General features: G+C 38.6%; 1 protein-coding gene across 6 annotated transcripts in view; it reads right to left on the bottom strand.

Annotated features, from left to right (window-relative positions):
• Positions 1 to 16,610, bottom strand: part of NOL4 (nucleolar protein 4) — a 189,044-nt gene that overhangs the window by 138,610 nt on the left and 33,824 nt on the right. For all 6 annotated transcript variants that reach the window (XM_018080525.3, XM_018080540.3, XM_018080531.3 and 3 more), the window contains 4 exons: positions 15,573 to 15,722; positions 5,322 to 5,433; positions 4,697 to 4,809; positions 419 to 551 (listed from right to left, as the gene is read on the bottom strand). In XM_018080525.3, coding sequence (XP_017936014.1) covers positions 419 to 551; positions 4,697 to 4,809; positions 5,322 to 5,433; positions 15,573 to 15,722 — 508 coding nt within the window. The remainder of the gene's footprint in view (positions 1 to 418; positions 552 to 4,696; positions 4,810 to 5,321; positions 5,434 to 15,572; positions 15,723 to 16,610) is intronic.

Raw genomic sequence — 16,610 nt, 5'->3', positions numbered from 1 at the left:
TATCACATCCCAGTTCCTATCTCTCAAATATTATCTTCTGTCACACTACTCTCCCTCCTTTCAACCAGCAAAAACAACTTTCTCAGCTTTTTGGATTGCCTCAGAAAGGTTTGAGTTTCATTTCCTTTTAAGTCTGTGTATGGTCACACACACACACACACACATATATATATATGGTAAAATAATAGTACTTAATATATAATGGTTGAAGCACTCACCTGTTGCCTAAGCAACAAATAAATTAGACTGCAAAAAACCCAACTTCATCCTCTTCACGCTGAGATATAGGGAACATATATTTCAAATTACCTAATGAAACATCATGAAGAAAAGGACACAGCAGGTACTAAATGAAAGCACAGAGTGGGAAAAAAAGACAAGGCAATGCTGCATATTCCATAGGAAATGGGAGCCTTACCATCCTGCTGGCCCTGGAGGTTCTGAGGACTTTGCATTCTCTCCTCCAGATTTGAGCTGAGGTCAGAGTTCACAGCTGACATCCTAGTTGAGTCACTCATATCAAACTCATCACTTTCTATAGAGCTTTCATCCTGCAAATGGAAAGATTCAGAGACATGTCAGAAAACATCATACACTCTTCACATTATCTGTGCAGTTCACTCTCCTTTCATTTGTTTCCCTCACACCTGGTGTGTAGTGTAATCATGCTAAATCTTTGTGTATATAAGCAAACAAGCAGAACACATAAAGAAGAGCAAGGAAAGCACTGCATTATGATAATATGACAGATGCAGCTTGTTCAGCTATGAGGATACTCCATTACCCCACTCTCCTAACTGTTTCCACAGTATTTTTCAAAAAAGTACTGGTAACTAGAGACCACATAAGTCCTTGTTATTCAAATTAGATTGAGGAGACCTCTCTACATTCCCTGCCTGAATCCTCTACTTTTCCAAGTGAGGTCGGTAGCGCTGTGAATGACCACTGTCCTGGTTGTGGCTGGGATAGAGTTAATTTTCTTCTTAGTAGCTGGTACAGTGCTGTGTTTTGGATTAAGTGTGAGAATAATATTGATAACACACTGATGTTTTAGTTGTTGCTAAGCAGTCCTTACCCTAAGCCAAAGACTTTTCAGTGTCTCAAGCTCTGCCAGCAATAGGTGCACAAGAAGTCATGAGGGAGCATGGCCACGACAGCTGACCCAAACTGCCCAAAGGGATAGTCCATACCACAGAACATTGTGCCCAATGTATAAAGTGGGAGAAGTTGGCCAGAGGGGGCCAATTGCTGCTGGGAGGCTAGTTGGGCATCATTCAGTGGGTGGTGAGTAATTCTATTCGGCATCACGTGTGTTTCTTGGGTTTTATTCCTCCCTCCCTCTCTCCTTTTCATTACAATTAGTAGTAGCAGTAGTAGTAATAGCAGCAGCAGTAGTATATTTTACTTTGTTTAAATTATTAAACTGTTCTTAATCCATGGGTTTTTACTTCTTTCTGATTTTTCTCACCCATCCCACCAGAGCAGGGAGGGGAGTGAGTGAGTGCCTGCATGGTACTTAGTTGCCAGCTGGGGTTAAACCATAACAACTACTCACATTAAGACATTTCCAAATGATAACTTGACCTAGTAAAAATCCAATATCAAACTCCCTTGACATGATGTCACCCTTACACTGTTATTCTGTTTAAAGAAGCATCTATGAAAATTATACAGCTTATTACAGTTCTGAGCATGGTCAAATGACAGTCAATGGCAAACCAAAGTAATATTATCACATGAGAATCACTGCAAATTTATTTTACATTATACATCTTTAATATGATTTATCCATCAAGTTTAATTACTTATGTCCCTAGCAGCTAACTAGGGATGATAACAAAGGGCAAAAAGTCAAAATCCTGATCATTGTCCCCATTTATAAAAGCAAAACAGGTTTGGACCTAGTCCAGAAAATGTTCAAACAGTTGTTTGACTTCAGTTGCTTCAGTCCCAATAAAGTTCATGTGTCCACTCATGGATTAAAAATTAAGCATCTGCAAGTCTTGCTCTGTAAATTGCTGAGGCAATGTACAAACCTAAGGTGATAGATTTTCAGAAACAACTTTGCTGAGATGGTTACTCCTGTTATGAAGAACAGTATTTTTAAGAACTTAGAGAAAAATATGTCAAATAATTTTGTGTCCCCTGAAGATCAGTTTAAAATATTTCTCCAATTAATTTTTTTACATTTTTTTAACAAAACCAGAACTGACAGAATTCTGACTATTTTTCTGAGTTGCTCACCAGAACCGACGTAGAAAAATAGCAGTCTTTAGAATATGATTTACTATGTACTTGTTATGAACGGGTTACTACAGATGTGAATATAGCTTTCTTCTTTCTGAGTGCTTAGCCCTTTAAGTTCCTCTCCTGAGTCTCAGCAATGTTTCCAGTTTGCATGGGCATTCCTCCTGTTTTCAGAAAGCAAGTTCCCTGCAGTCATGACTCACGTTAAATTGGGATGAAGCACTGCCAAGTGCCATTCAGGAGCAAGAGTAGGCCAACACACAAGGCAATGACGTTCTGCACCGTCACACCAGGACAATGACAAATAATGAAACAAACATACCTTGTTCTCAAAGATTTGTAAAAAACTAAATGGAAGAGTGAGGACTTCTCTAGCAGGCACCTATCTGTCTTGCCTTACGTAAGGAAGGAGCACCCCAGTTACAGCAGCAGCAAACACCCAAACACCGCCCTCACAGAAGAACCGGGGTGCCTCCCGCCCCAGACAGACAGGGCCAGGGCACATGCAAGCTGGTTCTGAAGTTTACAGAAAATGAACACTGCTTGTTCGAAGAGCAATATAAGGAAACAAACGCCCCCAGACCTTCTGGAATGCTGTGCCTCTATTAAAACACAGGGGTATTTCTCATTGAATCCTGCAGGAACCAGCAAGCAGCAGCTTACATTTTTCAATTGTGAGGTCAGGCAATTTTCATGTGCTCCCAGAAAGGGAGCTCTGGTTGACTCTTGCATAGGTATAAAATGACACACATAGGCAGATTCTGTTTGCCTCAGGCACTCTGCAGAATATCTCCACCTCACTTCACAAACTGTGTATACATGTACCTGAATCTTCATGGACACACAGGCATGGGAAGAAAAGCTGGCATCCTTATACTAGCTGCAGCATGGCTCTAAATTCCCACACAGTGATGAATTCTCCTTTTAGATGAAGCCTGTTTCCCTTTCATGGATGGCCTCAGCTTAAAAATGTTGAATCAAGAATGAGAAAATTAGGAGGCTTTCAGTCATTGTGCTAGCTAGTTGTGGGATCCAAGTTTACTCCTGTCTCAATTCCACCCCCTCCACAAGAATACAGATATGATAGATGAAACCTTGGAAACAGAGCTTTCCTACAAATTTAAGAATGTTTTTTAAGTACATGAAATAGTTTGAACCAGAAATCCTGCTGCTTTGCTACAATATTTTCACTGTCATTTTGTTCTCAGGACAACAAATGTATGGTCCAGGGAAAAAAGCAAATCTTGGCAAAACTCTGCTTTGAGAAAAGACATAAGGATTGTCCTGAGAACTTTTCTTGTGGCCACTCTGCCCTGGAAAAGACACTATTACTAAAACATATAAAAAATTACTTTCATAAATCCAGTACCACAAGCATTTCATACACAGTAACAACAGAGCTGCAAAACTGAGCTGGTCAGAGGAACACCAAGCAATGGTACTTCCTGCTGCCTCCATATCATTGCCACTGGTTTGTCTAGATGAAAAACTGGTTTAACAAAGATTTCAGTCATCAGATCAGAAAGACTACACCAAAACATTCAGGTTATAGAAGCACTGTGGCAGGTGGCCCTGATGCAGCATGAGCATTTGACCTTGTTGTGGAAGTAGCAATTCTCAAAGGGAAGAAGTGGAAAAACCAAGGAGTCATTTAAGTCCTAACTCTGCTGCAGGAATAAAGCTTCTTCTCTCCTGCTACTTGAAACCCTGCTGCCAGATCCTGGAAAAAGGGCAGCATGTAATGTGGGACTCAATAGGAGGGAAAGACGGCCAGGATGTGTTTGTGCACAAAGAACTTTGAGTTGGGAATCTCTCCCTACACACTCTCCAACTGAAAAACAAAAAGGTAAAAGCAAAAAAAGGATCTTGATATTCTAGAAGAGTGATGAAATCCCCATTCTGTGGACTGTTGAATGATTCATGAAATCTCCACCAATAGTCCATACATATTTATTAGGAAAACAAATCTGGCTGACTCTGCAGAAGTTGGGAGTCAATCAGGGTCTTGACATAATTCAGCCGCGAAGTTTGATTTTGAAGGTTTTCTTTATTTAAAAATATAGTCAGGCAGAAAGACAAAGAATGTAGAACTGCTTTTTGGCTGGCACATATCTGAGCTTCTATTTGGCAGCTCAAATGGTAAATGAACAAATTTTTAGCAAAATGAGGTTACTACAAATAATTCAATAGGTGCCATTCATTTGATGAAGCACTTCTTAAGATGTGGAAAAAATCTGAATAAATCAGAAAGAAAATTATTTTTGAGAAGAAATAAATATAATTCAACCTCCATTCTCTCTGAAGAAGCTTGATTCTCCATCTACTTCTCTTCCATCTTTTTTCTCTCTTTTTATTCAAAATTTCAAAAGCAACCCCTATTCTTACTTATTAAGGTTTTTGCCTTAAAGATTTTAACAGAAAACCAAACTTAAAAGATTTCCGGTTTTACCTCATCTTGTTGTGAATTTAGTAGTTGGAGCTTCATGTGTTTCATATAAGCCATAGTAATGGGCATGTTGTAATCAATCATACTGGTCACCAAAGTTGGAGGTTTTCCATTATCTGCAACAAAAATAGTTATTATGCATTATATGTTGATTATGGAGGCTATGTCAGCCTACTCTGCAGTCAAAGTCAGACTGTTAGGTCATTTAGTTCTAACTTTGGTATTTTCAATCTCTTTTTAGGCTGTACAGATGGAAGTCTCCCAAAGAAAAAGCAAAAACAAGTTCAAACCCTAAAAAGTGATGTGTTCTTCTACCCCAAGTGACTCCAGCACATACGCCCTATCTATTCCTTATGCTTACGCCCCAATATAAACATTTCTATAGCAAAATAAATTGTTTCCGCCAGATAAAATCATCTTTCTATCAAGGGTGCATATGGTATTACACTCCATCCTTAAGTGAAAGCAGAAGATTCACTACCTTCCAATTTAAGTAAATGAGATGATCTGACTTATTGAACTGTTCCAGTCTACCAAATTTTTATGAACCCTCACTTAAGCTAGGAAAATATAAGTGGGTATTAGAAATAAAATTACTTTACATCCCACTATTTGACACTAAAACTACCTTTATGATCCGCTCCATCTGGATTTAAATGCATTCTTTTCTGGCACTCTGAGCAGCTCATTAGAAATCGTGTCACCGCTTCTCTCGGTAGGAAGGCATAGGTCTCTGAAATCTGAAATGAATAACAAAATATAGGTGTTATTATATAAGCTGATTGAACATGATTTAACAGAACTGATCATCATATTTCCAAATAAGGCATATTATCTTTTAATGCCAGGAAGCACAATGAAAGCATGTTCTGCATACTATGTAGGATTTCAAGAAACATCTATCCAATCTGCCTATTTATCATCTAATGGCTCCTAACAGTTGGTACTGAACAAAATTCCACTTATATCAAAAGGGGGGTTGTTTTGTTTACAGTTCTTTTCAAATTCCTTTCAGCAAAAAGATTCATACATAACAGCCACCCTACTGTGGACTGTTCTAAAAAAAAGTTGAAAAGAGACCTCTTTTTTTATAACCAATGCCAAAAGAAGAAAGTGCTTGGCTTCTGTGCTCTATATATTTTTGTTGTAACAATACGTAGACAGATATAGGACTCAGCAATGACAGTTTCCTTACTATTTTAACTTTGTATTTAAATGTTTTGTGAAAATATTTTTGGAAAGCTTGTGATTTTATACTATGGAGTAAATATGCTATTTTTACTAACAGTTACAGAATTTGGGAATCAATTGATTTTAAATACTCTGTTTTATCTGGAGATACCTTGAAAAAACAGATTGTAGTTGTTTCCTGGTTCAACATTATCATTCTTTCCAATCACATACTCACAAGGAGGCATCAGAGGGATTATTTTTCTTTTTTGAAAGGGGAGAGGAGGAAGCAGTTATTGCTGGTTTTAAAGATTGCATTCCCCCCATCCTCAAGGATACATATATATTTATAGATATCTTGCCTTGCTGAGGAGGACCTGGAGGTTGGTGCCAAGCTGAAAATGAGCTAACAGCATACTCTCTGATCACAGACAAACTACATTTCACACTGGCTATGTTAAGTGTATGGCCAGCAGATCAAAAAAAGGTATTGTCCCTCTCTACTCAGTGCTGGTAAGAAAGCAGCTGGAATAATGTGGCCAGGTTTCCCCTCACACTTCACAGTTCCCCTCCACACCTCAAGAAGCAGGAAAGGGCCCTGCAGCAGGCCACCACAGCAGCTGGAACCTAAAGGAAACATTGAAAGAAAGGTTGAGGGATGTGCATTTGTTTCATGTAGGTTATGAGGCCAAGAAAGATCTAATCATAGCCCACCACTGCCTGAATGGGAGTTAAAAAACTGTAGAGAAAAACTGTTCAGAGTGTAAAACCACAAACAACAGCAACAACTGTGGCTTGAGACATTCAAACCAGATATCAACAGAAAATTCTATACTCCAGTGCACTGGAACAGCTTTACCAGATGGGTTAAGTTGGATGAAAACATTCAAACTTTGATGTTTTCAACTCAGTAAGAGACAAAGCCATGGTTTTTCTGTGATTCATTATATATGTTGATGTACATACACTGAACAGTGCAAGTGTTGTAAGGAATCTCGAGCCTTTCTTTTCCCAACTAAGGTGGTTATCTTGCCATGGACATAATCCTTAAAGAAAGACAAAGTCCCAGCAAGAGAGATTAAGAGAGTCAATTGATAATCTGCTTGTACTCCCTTACTGTTAAACCTACAGCGGGATTTGATTTCCTATCAAGCACTAGGCTGATGCAAGTCTGTAGGAAGTACAGGAGGATGGAGATGGGATGTATGAAACTGCGGCTACAGAAAAGACCGGATAACTTTCTTTAACTGGATGTAAATGGGATTACATACTGGCCAAATCACTCCTGCCCCTCACAAGGGTACCAAACGGAGGAAGAATGGTCCATTTTAACTCTCTTACACTCTTCCACTCTGCTTGTCACCTACTTAACCTGTGTTGAAACTTAGGTTTCCTAAAACTCCATGGAGTTTATCAGTTGACAGTATTTTGAAAAATAGGCACAGTTTAAATTAGCATATGTTGATATGACATGTGTCATGGCAATACATGAAAATGGTGTGCCATAAAATTGGAATGCAAATTATACCATCATGTTTATAATATTGCTGTTTAGGCTGTTTATTTTTGTCGTTTTCTTATATATCAGAAATCTTATTTTGGGAGGGAGAAGGGGATTAGTATAAAAGCAAAAATTGTTCTGTGATTATAATTGGCAAAGATATTTTTTGGGCCTGAAACAAATAAAATTACAGCATTAAATGAAGCCACTTTTGAATGGGAGATCCTACTAAAAATGTATTTTCAGATTTTTTTCCCTGTTTTTTATGCCACAGAATAGATCCTTATTTACCTTTCTAAATATGAAAACACTCCTTTATGGAATATAAAAAAAAGAACTTAAAATCAGATGAAATTTAGCATTAAGAAAATTGGTAAGTGCGCATACACAACAACCTCTCTCTTACAACATTTAACACGTTTAGCACTATATTGAAATTAATAGAGCCTACCCATGGATTCATTAGTTGCCTGAATTTGATAGGAATGCTCCATTTATTATAATCAAGCATCTCTGTCAAAATTCCAGTTCTGCTCAAACAAAATGAAAATCTTCCATGGAAACCAAGCGAGCTAAGGCCTAGATTTGATAGGTATGCTCCACTGACTATAAGGGAACCAGGTTTTATAACTAAATTTGTCCACAGAGCAGATGCTAGTGTCTCCAACCTCCCACTGCAACACAGTTTTAAGGATGCCCTTCCCTAAAAAACATCAGATTTCATCAACTTTCTCCCCTGTTTACTTTGTAATTTGAATCAATCACTTACATTCCTAGACTTCAGCTTGTATAAACTGGCATAACACAATAGGAATGATATTAAAATAGATACATAGGGGATATAACCCACAGCTTTCCTTAAATCATCTTGCCTGAATATACAGGGGAAAAAAGCTCTTTCCAATTTTCAATGCCAGAAAGCTTACAAAAGCTTACCTCACTCCCTTGCAACTTCACGTCCTCAACAGTGCAGACTCTTTTTTGCCTTTCTCATTACAGAACAAGATGCAAATAGCCACTTGCTCCCTCTGGCCATGCTCTGAACCAGCCGTAGTCAGGAGGCTCTCTAACCAAAGTAGCACAAGACTGAAGACAAAATCCTATATATCACCTCTCAGCAGAGTCTACCAGCTTGTGCACAAGACTGGACAGATGCAGTTAAAGGAGCTGGTTTGCAAGTGTGTATTTCAGAGCCCAACCTGGAGGCCTATGACACTTTTTAAGTAACTATACCGAAATACTTTAGTGGTCTGACCTCATCAGGAAAAATTTTCTGTCCTCTATTCTATCTGAAAGAATGCACTAATGACTCAGTCCTTACTGATGCTGTATACTCTCACTGCCTTCATCAGCCCTGCTTCTAGTTGTCTTAGGCTGTAGGCTATTAGCTACACAAAATATATAGCCAGACCATCTTATTATAAGTATACTTTTTTCAAATACAAAGTTCTAGAAGTATCCTTATAGGATTCCTTATTCTTACTGGTGCTTTTACTGCACATTAGTACATCTTCTGCTGCTTGTAGAGATGTGTTATCTTGTAACTGGATGTATTCTGTACCACAAAATAAGCAGATTCTAGCAGGTTGGTATTTAGGTATTGTGCACTAGGAATAGCTCTTACAGCTTTTTACATTGTAAAGAGAAAAAGTATATTAAGAAACTAGGCCTTTGGAGTATTAAGCAAAGACTGCAAAAATAATACAGGGTTTGTTTTAGCCTTGGAAATTACAAGATAAGAAGCAAACATTTCATAACAATACAGTCCATGCACACCTTCATTTATTTTATTTTAACTCTGAACCGAGAGGAAAATAAAGTGAGTTGACTTCAGTGATTTCAGAGTCAAAACTTTTATGACCTTATTTCACCATTCCCAAGAAGTCTATGATATAGATTTGACATGTGTGAACCCATCCAAAACATCACCCAGCAATGAAGGCCTGTTTACTGGATCCCATGAAGAGCACAATAAGGCAAGTAATCCACTACCTGAGCATGTAATCTGACTTACATTGGAGCTAAGCAATGCATGCCCTAATTGTCTATGGGAAGCCTATTGCATTCCTACTGCATCACTGCAGGCAGAGAAAATGGGTAAATCTCCTTTATGCTCTCCAATATTCAGATGATTTAAGTGCAGGATGTTGTGATGATGTAGATTTCAGAGCTACATTTTTTTTTGGAACATTAACAAGTCCTAAACTGAAAGGCAGATTTTAGGACACATATGGCAGAACAGGAAAGACAAGTGTGAGGAGAGGGAGTGAAATTTTGCAAGTGAACCTACTAACCCCTGAAGAATTAACATGGAGAATGCATGTGTAGTCTGGAAAGATGTGTCAGAATAGAGACTCTGTCTATGTGTTTGTATTTTTTTAATTAAGGAGGCTAAGGGGGAAAAGACGATCTAAAGAAGACTTCCAAGAGGAAAGAAAGAGAGAGAAACGATAGAGAGTGAAGATGGTAATCTGTCCTGGGCCCACAGCCATCAAGCCAGGTGGCAGAAATTGGTTTCTTGATGACAGGAGGGTGAGCTAGCCAAGGAAAGTCCTCTCCTTTCCTCAGCAAGAGGTCAGAATAGAAGACTGATATAGAAAAGCAGATATATTACCTCTGGGAGTTTTATCAAGAGCTCACTACCCTGCTATACTGGGGAAAATGTTGTTCCTTCATGTGCTAAACTTGCGCTTCACAGCTCCCTTTCCTCCCCATATAGCAAAAGTCATTTTCTGTGAGGGAACCGATGGGAAACGCCTGTTAATGGGACAACTGCCAGGACACTCAACACTCGCCCTTTGCACAGAAGCAAGAACAACCCATAGAGTAAAAGTGCACAAGGCTTGGCTGTTTCATCACGCACACAAGAACAGCAGGGATGCAAGAATTTAAGCATGTTCAGGCCCTGCACAAACCTCAAGTTCTTCCCATTCTCCAAGGACAAAGTTTGCCCTATTCAGAAACCAGTCAGGCTCCAAACCTGCTTTATCCCTGTTTGATCAGGAAGGAGATGATAATTTTTCCCAGTGCAACCTGTCAAAAAATTCTTCCCCAAGGAAAACACACCCATTGTGATGCTCAAAGGGGACTCATAAGCTCGTTCTGTTTTGGGAGGGAAAAAGAGTGACCCCATGTTTCACAATGTGAGGAAGGTTTTTCTTAGGGTGACAGGAAAGAGGGAAGCTACTCAAAAGCTTGATCCCAAATCAAGAAACATTTATTACCACAACAGCTGGATGAAGTACAGGACCTCAGATATTGCCCCACATCCAAAAAAACTCCTGTTGTGCCTCAGATGTTACATATTTATGTAATATCTATCTGATGAGAGTCTTGCCTCAAGCTACTTTCCCTTGGCACATCAATATCTTCCCCATGTTTTACAAGCCTGCTTCTCTACCAGCTCAGCAGCCCGGTAGCTTTTTTTCATTCATGAGCTGGGAGTCTTATAAACTGACCCATTTCTCCTGCTCAGACATCATAGCCCTCACTCACAACTCAAGTTCACAGTTGTAACGTTTCAAGGTTTTGCACAGTGACTACTCAGGCTCAACAGGCAGATATTAGATCATTCTTCACAGGTAAAAAGTAGAATACGTACATAGAATTTAAGGTGCTTAAGGTAGCTATGAGACTTTCACAAACAGTTCTCAGCTAGATGATGCACTTAGTTGTGGGAAAATGTGTCCAAATATAACACAGAAAGGTGAGGCACCTACTCAATTGTTTAAATGAATGAAAATCTAAAACCTTTTTTAAGAATATTAAAAAAAAGTAAGGAAAATAAAATCTGCTCTGAAATATAGGGCTTGATCACTAAATCTGGCCTAACTGTACCCATACCTCAGCCTGAGTGGTAGCATAGACATTTTACATCTTCAGTCTCATCACAGACCATTGGTGTTTCTTGAAAAATGTAATAAGGCAATTTTTTTTTCCTAGTTTGCACTGAATCACAGAGTTCTCCTGACAGCTTGAGCCTGTTGCATTATGCTGCTACTGTAGCCACAACTTTTCCCACTTACTCCCACCTCTGATATACCCCTTAGCACTCATGTTTAAATTGTAGACATAGCTAAATAGTTTAAATCAAGAAATGTAGCTCTACAAAGGCACAGAAAGTCTGCTATGCACTTGTTGCTTATCTTTCCTAATACAACTAGTTGGATTGTTTTCCTTACCACTTCTGCCCTGTGCATCCCCACCCCCACTTTGATGCCGTGGTTCTCCTTTCAGGGTGGGATGCCTATACAAAAATAACTCCCTTAGAACAGAAAGTGAAAAATACTATCTAAAGCAGTGCAGTTCCTCTTGGACATTGAGCTGTAGCAGCAACTGCTAGCAGAGACAGCCCTATGAGAATCTTTGGTACTTTCTCCTGACTACATTCCCTGCATCAGCACATTTCACCCCACCTCCCATGGAGCCTGGCAGAGGACCCAGGGGGAAAAATGCATGACAAGCAGTGACCAGTTTGGGCACTTCTGCTTTCCTTGGCCCAAGGAACATGCTCTTTTCACCTTCCGCATCTTCCTAGTCACCTGTGCCCCTGCTGAGCAACTGCCTTGGCCAGGCCCTGTGTCACATATCCTGCCTTTGTGAGGGAATTATCTCCCAGATCAAGGCCCTCAGTGTTTTCCCTGTTTGTAAACTTCCATGGGAACCAGGAAAATAGTTGAGATTATAAGCATCATATTAATTATTCCTTCAGTCTGGCAAACTCCGGATATGATTTAAAGTTCTTAGTTTCGTTTCACACATATAAGTCATGCCTGGTTTTTTGCTGATGTAGACCTACCTACAGTTATGCTGGCAAGGAACACAGCCCATCAATCTTACCTTGTATACACATGAACTGAGCACAAAACCTACCAGTTAAATAGGACACTCGCTCTCTTTTGCATATTTTCAAAGTTACTCTCCCACATCATATATACAGACTTTGTACAATTCCCTTATGATGTTTTAGTGCGCTAAAGAAGAGAATGGGACCTTATTCTAAACTTAAATATTGAAGAACAGATACTTCCTTAAGTTATCTATAGGGTTGGTGTCAAAAATCCCAAAGTTTGATCTTGGTACATTGCTGCTCCAATTAAAACAGAAGGGCTCCCTTTGTAATACGCTGCTCTTTTAGAGGTACAAACTACCATATCCTATTTATCTTCCTGCACAGCTCTGCCATAGGAAGTCCCACACAAATCAATCAGTTGTAAAAATGCCATTCATTTCCACACAGTTAACACAAACAAGGCAGTGCAGTTACAGATTCACTAATTGCATTTGTAAGCTGTTCTGAACACACTTTCAGAGACACATACTGATGTATATGAGCACTCCAGCGCCCAGGGTGACTCTATCAAAAATTAAAAAGGCTCTAGTTATTCCTAGTTTGTTACTCTATATAAATGCAAACAATTGTTAATTAAGTCACCTTTGATAATTTCATTACTCTTCCAATCATACTTGAATGTTATTAAAAATTTTGAGTGCAGGAGGTTCACTACTGAAAATAAAGGCTCACACATATATAAGCAAATTATGCACTTGAAATCAATACACTGCAATTCTTAGGGCTGTGCCATTAACTTTTCAGAAATACTCAGATACTGAAAATCCATGACAATATTTATGAACTTCAGAATTTAGCAATTTTGTACCAAATTTGTGGTGATTTTCTCTCTACAATTTCTTTGTTAAAATGTTTGGGTTGTCCAGTCAGAGAACAGAAGCAACAAGACCATCACATGCCAGAAGTTATGACTAACAAATAGTAGTTGCAGCATACAGTTTGTCAACCATCTCTCCTGTAAAAATTCTTCACTCAAACTATTTGGTGAATACTCATGCGTGATAAATACATACAGAGATCTCAAGGATGATTAACTTTTGACATGTGAATAAAGAAACAAGACTAAATTACTCTTGTTCCAAATTCACTTAATAAAATTAAACACCACCAAAGTACTTCAGTTTGATTTATAAAGCTTTTAGAGTGTAACGTTTTGTAAGACAGTAATCTGAGATATTACCTTTTTCCTCCTTACAGTGCCACAGAGAAGGTAGATACTACGTGGCTTCCTGGAACAGACTGGCACTACAGCTCTTAATTTTTAGTGAAGGCATTTTAATGGACAGGTCCAATAAAAGGAGCATGCATTTCTCCAGATGATCTGGTAGAGTTTGAGGTCTGTTTACTTAATCTAATTCTTCCATCAGGATAGAGAGCAAGAATTGAAATTAGTTTCTTCTGGAGTCTTTTTTACATTTTTTTAAATCTATGGAAGTCTTTCAAAATTATATATGTGAATCCCATTACTGGAAAATATGACTCAATGCCCTTAATAAACTAATACACAATGAAATGAATGCACAAATATTGCAGACTTCGATAATGACACAAACTTATATTTGGGCATCCTTAACAATGCACAGGTTCACATCTCAATTGCAATAAAATTGGCATTCAATGAAACCACTGAATCTGCACAAATAGTTCTCCTCACCAAAGTTACACTAGTTGTCTTTCATGCTGTTCACAATAAACAAACTTCTTATCTGACCTGCAATCATAGGATCCTTACAGTAGTAAATATTACACTTGGCATGTATTTGTAGGATGATGACTTGAAGTATTGTATTTCTGGTTGGCAGCATTCCTTACATTTGTATATTATTCTACAAAGTTTGTGACCTATACCTTTGAGCAGATTACTGAAGTAAAACAAAATAGAAAGAGAAAGGCCAATGGAAAATATTACTTTTCTAATGCTTTCTAAAAGAGAAGAGCAAGTATCAAAATGGTTGAGGTGACAAATGAAAATTAATTTAGACAGTTTGTGTTTGTTCACCCTGAAATAACACTCCAAGCCTTACAAAAGCACATCCAGATGAAAGATGTTTTCATATATCTATCTTAAGGTCAATACCACTGGGAAAAAATCATAAGAAATTTTGCCAAGAGCTTATCCCACAACAAACCATCTGAAATAGCCTATAAATAAAACATCTGTGAAGGGAATCAAAAATACATAGAAAAGACTGTTATATAGGTGAAAAGGAATAGTAATGGAAGAAGAGCTATTTCTTACAGCTAAAATTTAATCACAAACCTGGAGTTCTCGCACATTTTGGTGACCCCTGATGAAAAACAGCTGACATAACTGCAGGTTGCTTTTAAGATGAAGAACACTGTGTTCAGGGTGACAGGCCACCTCAGGATCCTGCACACAGCCCCCTGCCAGCCTTGTCCCACTGGGACCGTAGGGAGAGGTACCTCAGATGCCTTGCACCCTGGCCAGGGCTGTGTGATGGGCTGGAGGCCCCTGCCCTGCTACTCTGGGTAGCCCCTCCTGCTTCAGCAACTGGAAACAGCTGGGCAGGTCATCGAGATCAGCCTCTGAGTGTTCCTGGCGCTATCACAGCCCTGCACATGGAAGGCTGGCTATCCAAGTCCAGGCAAGAACACACGTTTTAAGCACCTTGCAAGAGTGTAGCAAATGTTTCATTAGTTCTCCATAAGCAAATAAAGTGTTATATTTGTGTCACTAACACAAAAGCTATTTATAGCTATTTTAAGGTAGTGACTGAACTGATTAGGTCAAGCGACAACATGCAATTAAAAATCTTAGAAACGATAATTTTTCTCTATTCAGTCAGTTTATACAGGTGTGACAGCTGCCCTCTCAATACTTCCCTTATTATACCTAGTAGCTTTCCAGCCCTTTGAATTTAGAACATTTACAAGTTTTCATACCATTAAACCATTAGTTATACTTAGTCTGCAGCTGTAAACTATAAGGCAACTTCATTCATATGCTGAAATAGAGCAAGTCATTTAGACAAGTTGTGGCAATACCTTCTAAGTCTTCTTTCACACTTCATCCTTTTAACTACAATTAATTAAGACAGAGTTATTAGAGAAATTGCCAAACCATTACAGAAATAATAAATTCTTTTCTTGTACCAATGAGAGAATCTCTATTTAAATCAATGGATCTGGCCCTTGTTACACAGAAAATGTGATTTCTAAACTATATGTTTTCATGCATTACTGAAAGATGTCTGAAATCAATTTGAGGGTGAGGGTTGCAGTACTAATAAAGTTGGAAAAAAACCCAAAACCACAAATCTCATGACATGTGACTAAGCCCAAATAATTCACATTCTTAGAGACTCATGTCCACTTTTAGTTGTTTTTTTACTTACTGCTTTATACGTTCTCTTTTGTCCAGCATGTTTTCTGATTTGTTCTCCATTAGGCCCAGTCTCAACATGCATGGAATAGATAATGTCAAAGAAATCTTCTACAACGGCCACCCGCCGTAAAGATAGCTTCTCGTCTACACCTACTCCATCCTGAAATGAAAAAAGAAAGAGAACAGAAAAAGTAAGGGAGACAAGATGAATAGATAAATTATGATAATTATGGAACACATTCATCTTTTTTAGCAGGGAGTTTAAGGCCCTTCCATTGAGATTGGGAGCTCGCCCACCCTGCAAATGACCGACAGAGTATTGTAGGAAAGCCACGTGATCAGAAGGATCACATGGACCCTTCCAAGTAGTCCCTTTAGCCAAGCCAAGGCATTTAGCCTCTTCCACTCTAGTTTTTAAAAAACAAAAAAAGTATCTGGGTTTCTTTCTCCAAATGCACAAACAAGATTCAAAGGCAGAAGCGGTCCCAAACACATGGCACAAAAATGCATTATGTGGTTGTTAGTAAGGACGCAAGAGTCCTTTTATCCTCTCATTCCTTTCCCAGTAAATCTGTGCCTAGCATTTCATAAAGATATTTAATAAAAGGTTTTAATTCACAGAGCTGACTGTAATTATAAGTATAAAGGAAGTTGTCACAAACAATTTAACCTTGCAAAAATTGCTTGAAGACATACTACATGAAGACACATCACACCATGAGGAAAAGAAAGGGATGTTTTTAAAATTTGATACTTTGCACACAGATGTCCGGTTGGAAGAACTGACAGAAAAGTGATGACACCTACCATCTGACTTTTAAAAGTCATAGTGCTACAGTAGCTAAAGACTTCTAAACAGAAACACTCTCCAATGTCTCTCAAATTAATCAGTGCAGTTCAGTTCCCACTTCTTTAATAGGACCATCCATACGAGGTTTTATTTGTTTTACAGCTGCCTATGGACTCAGTTCTAGAGAAGGGGCAGGAACTGGGACTCTTGTTTTTCCAGAACAGACATCTATCAAGCAGGTTGCATTTTATTACGCAA

Source organism: Manacus vitellinus, unplaced genomic scaffold, assembly GCF_001715985.3.
Source record: "Manacus vitellinus isolate BGI_N305 unplaced genomic scaffold, ASM171598v3 scaffold_1_pilon, whole genome shotgun sequence".
NCBI lineage: Eukaryota > Metazoa > Chordata > Aves > Passeriformes > Pipridae > Manacus > Manacus vitellinus.
Note: the sequence above shows the minus strand (reverse complement) of the source record. Positions and strands in the feature narration are given on the sequence as shown.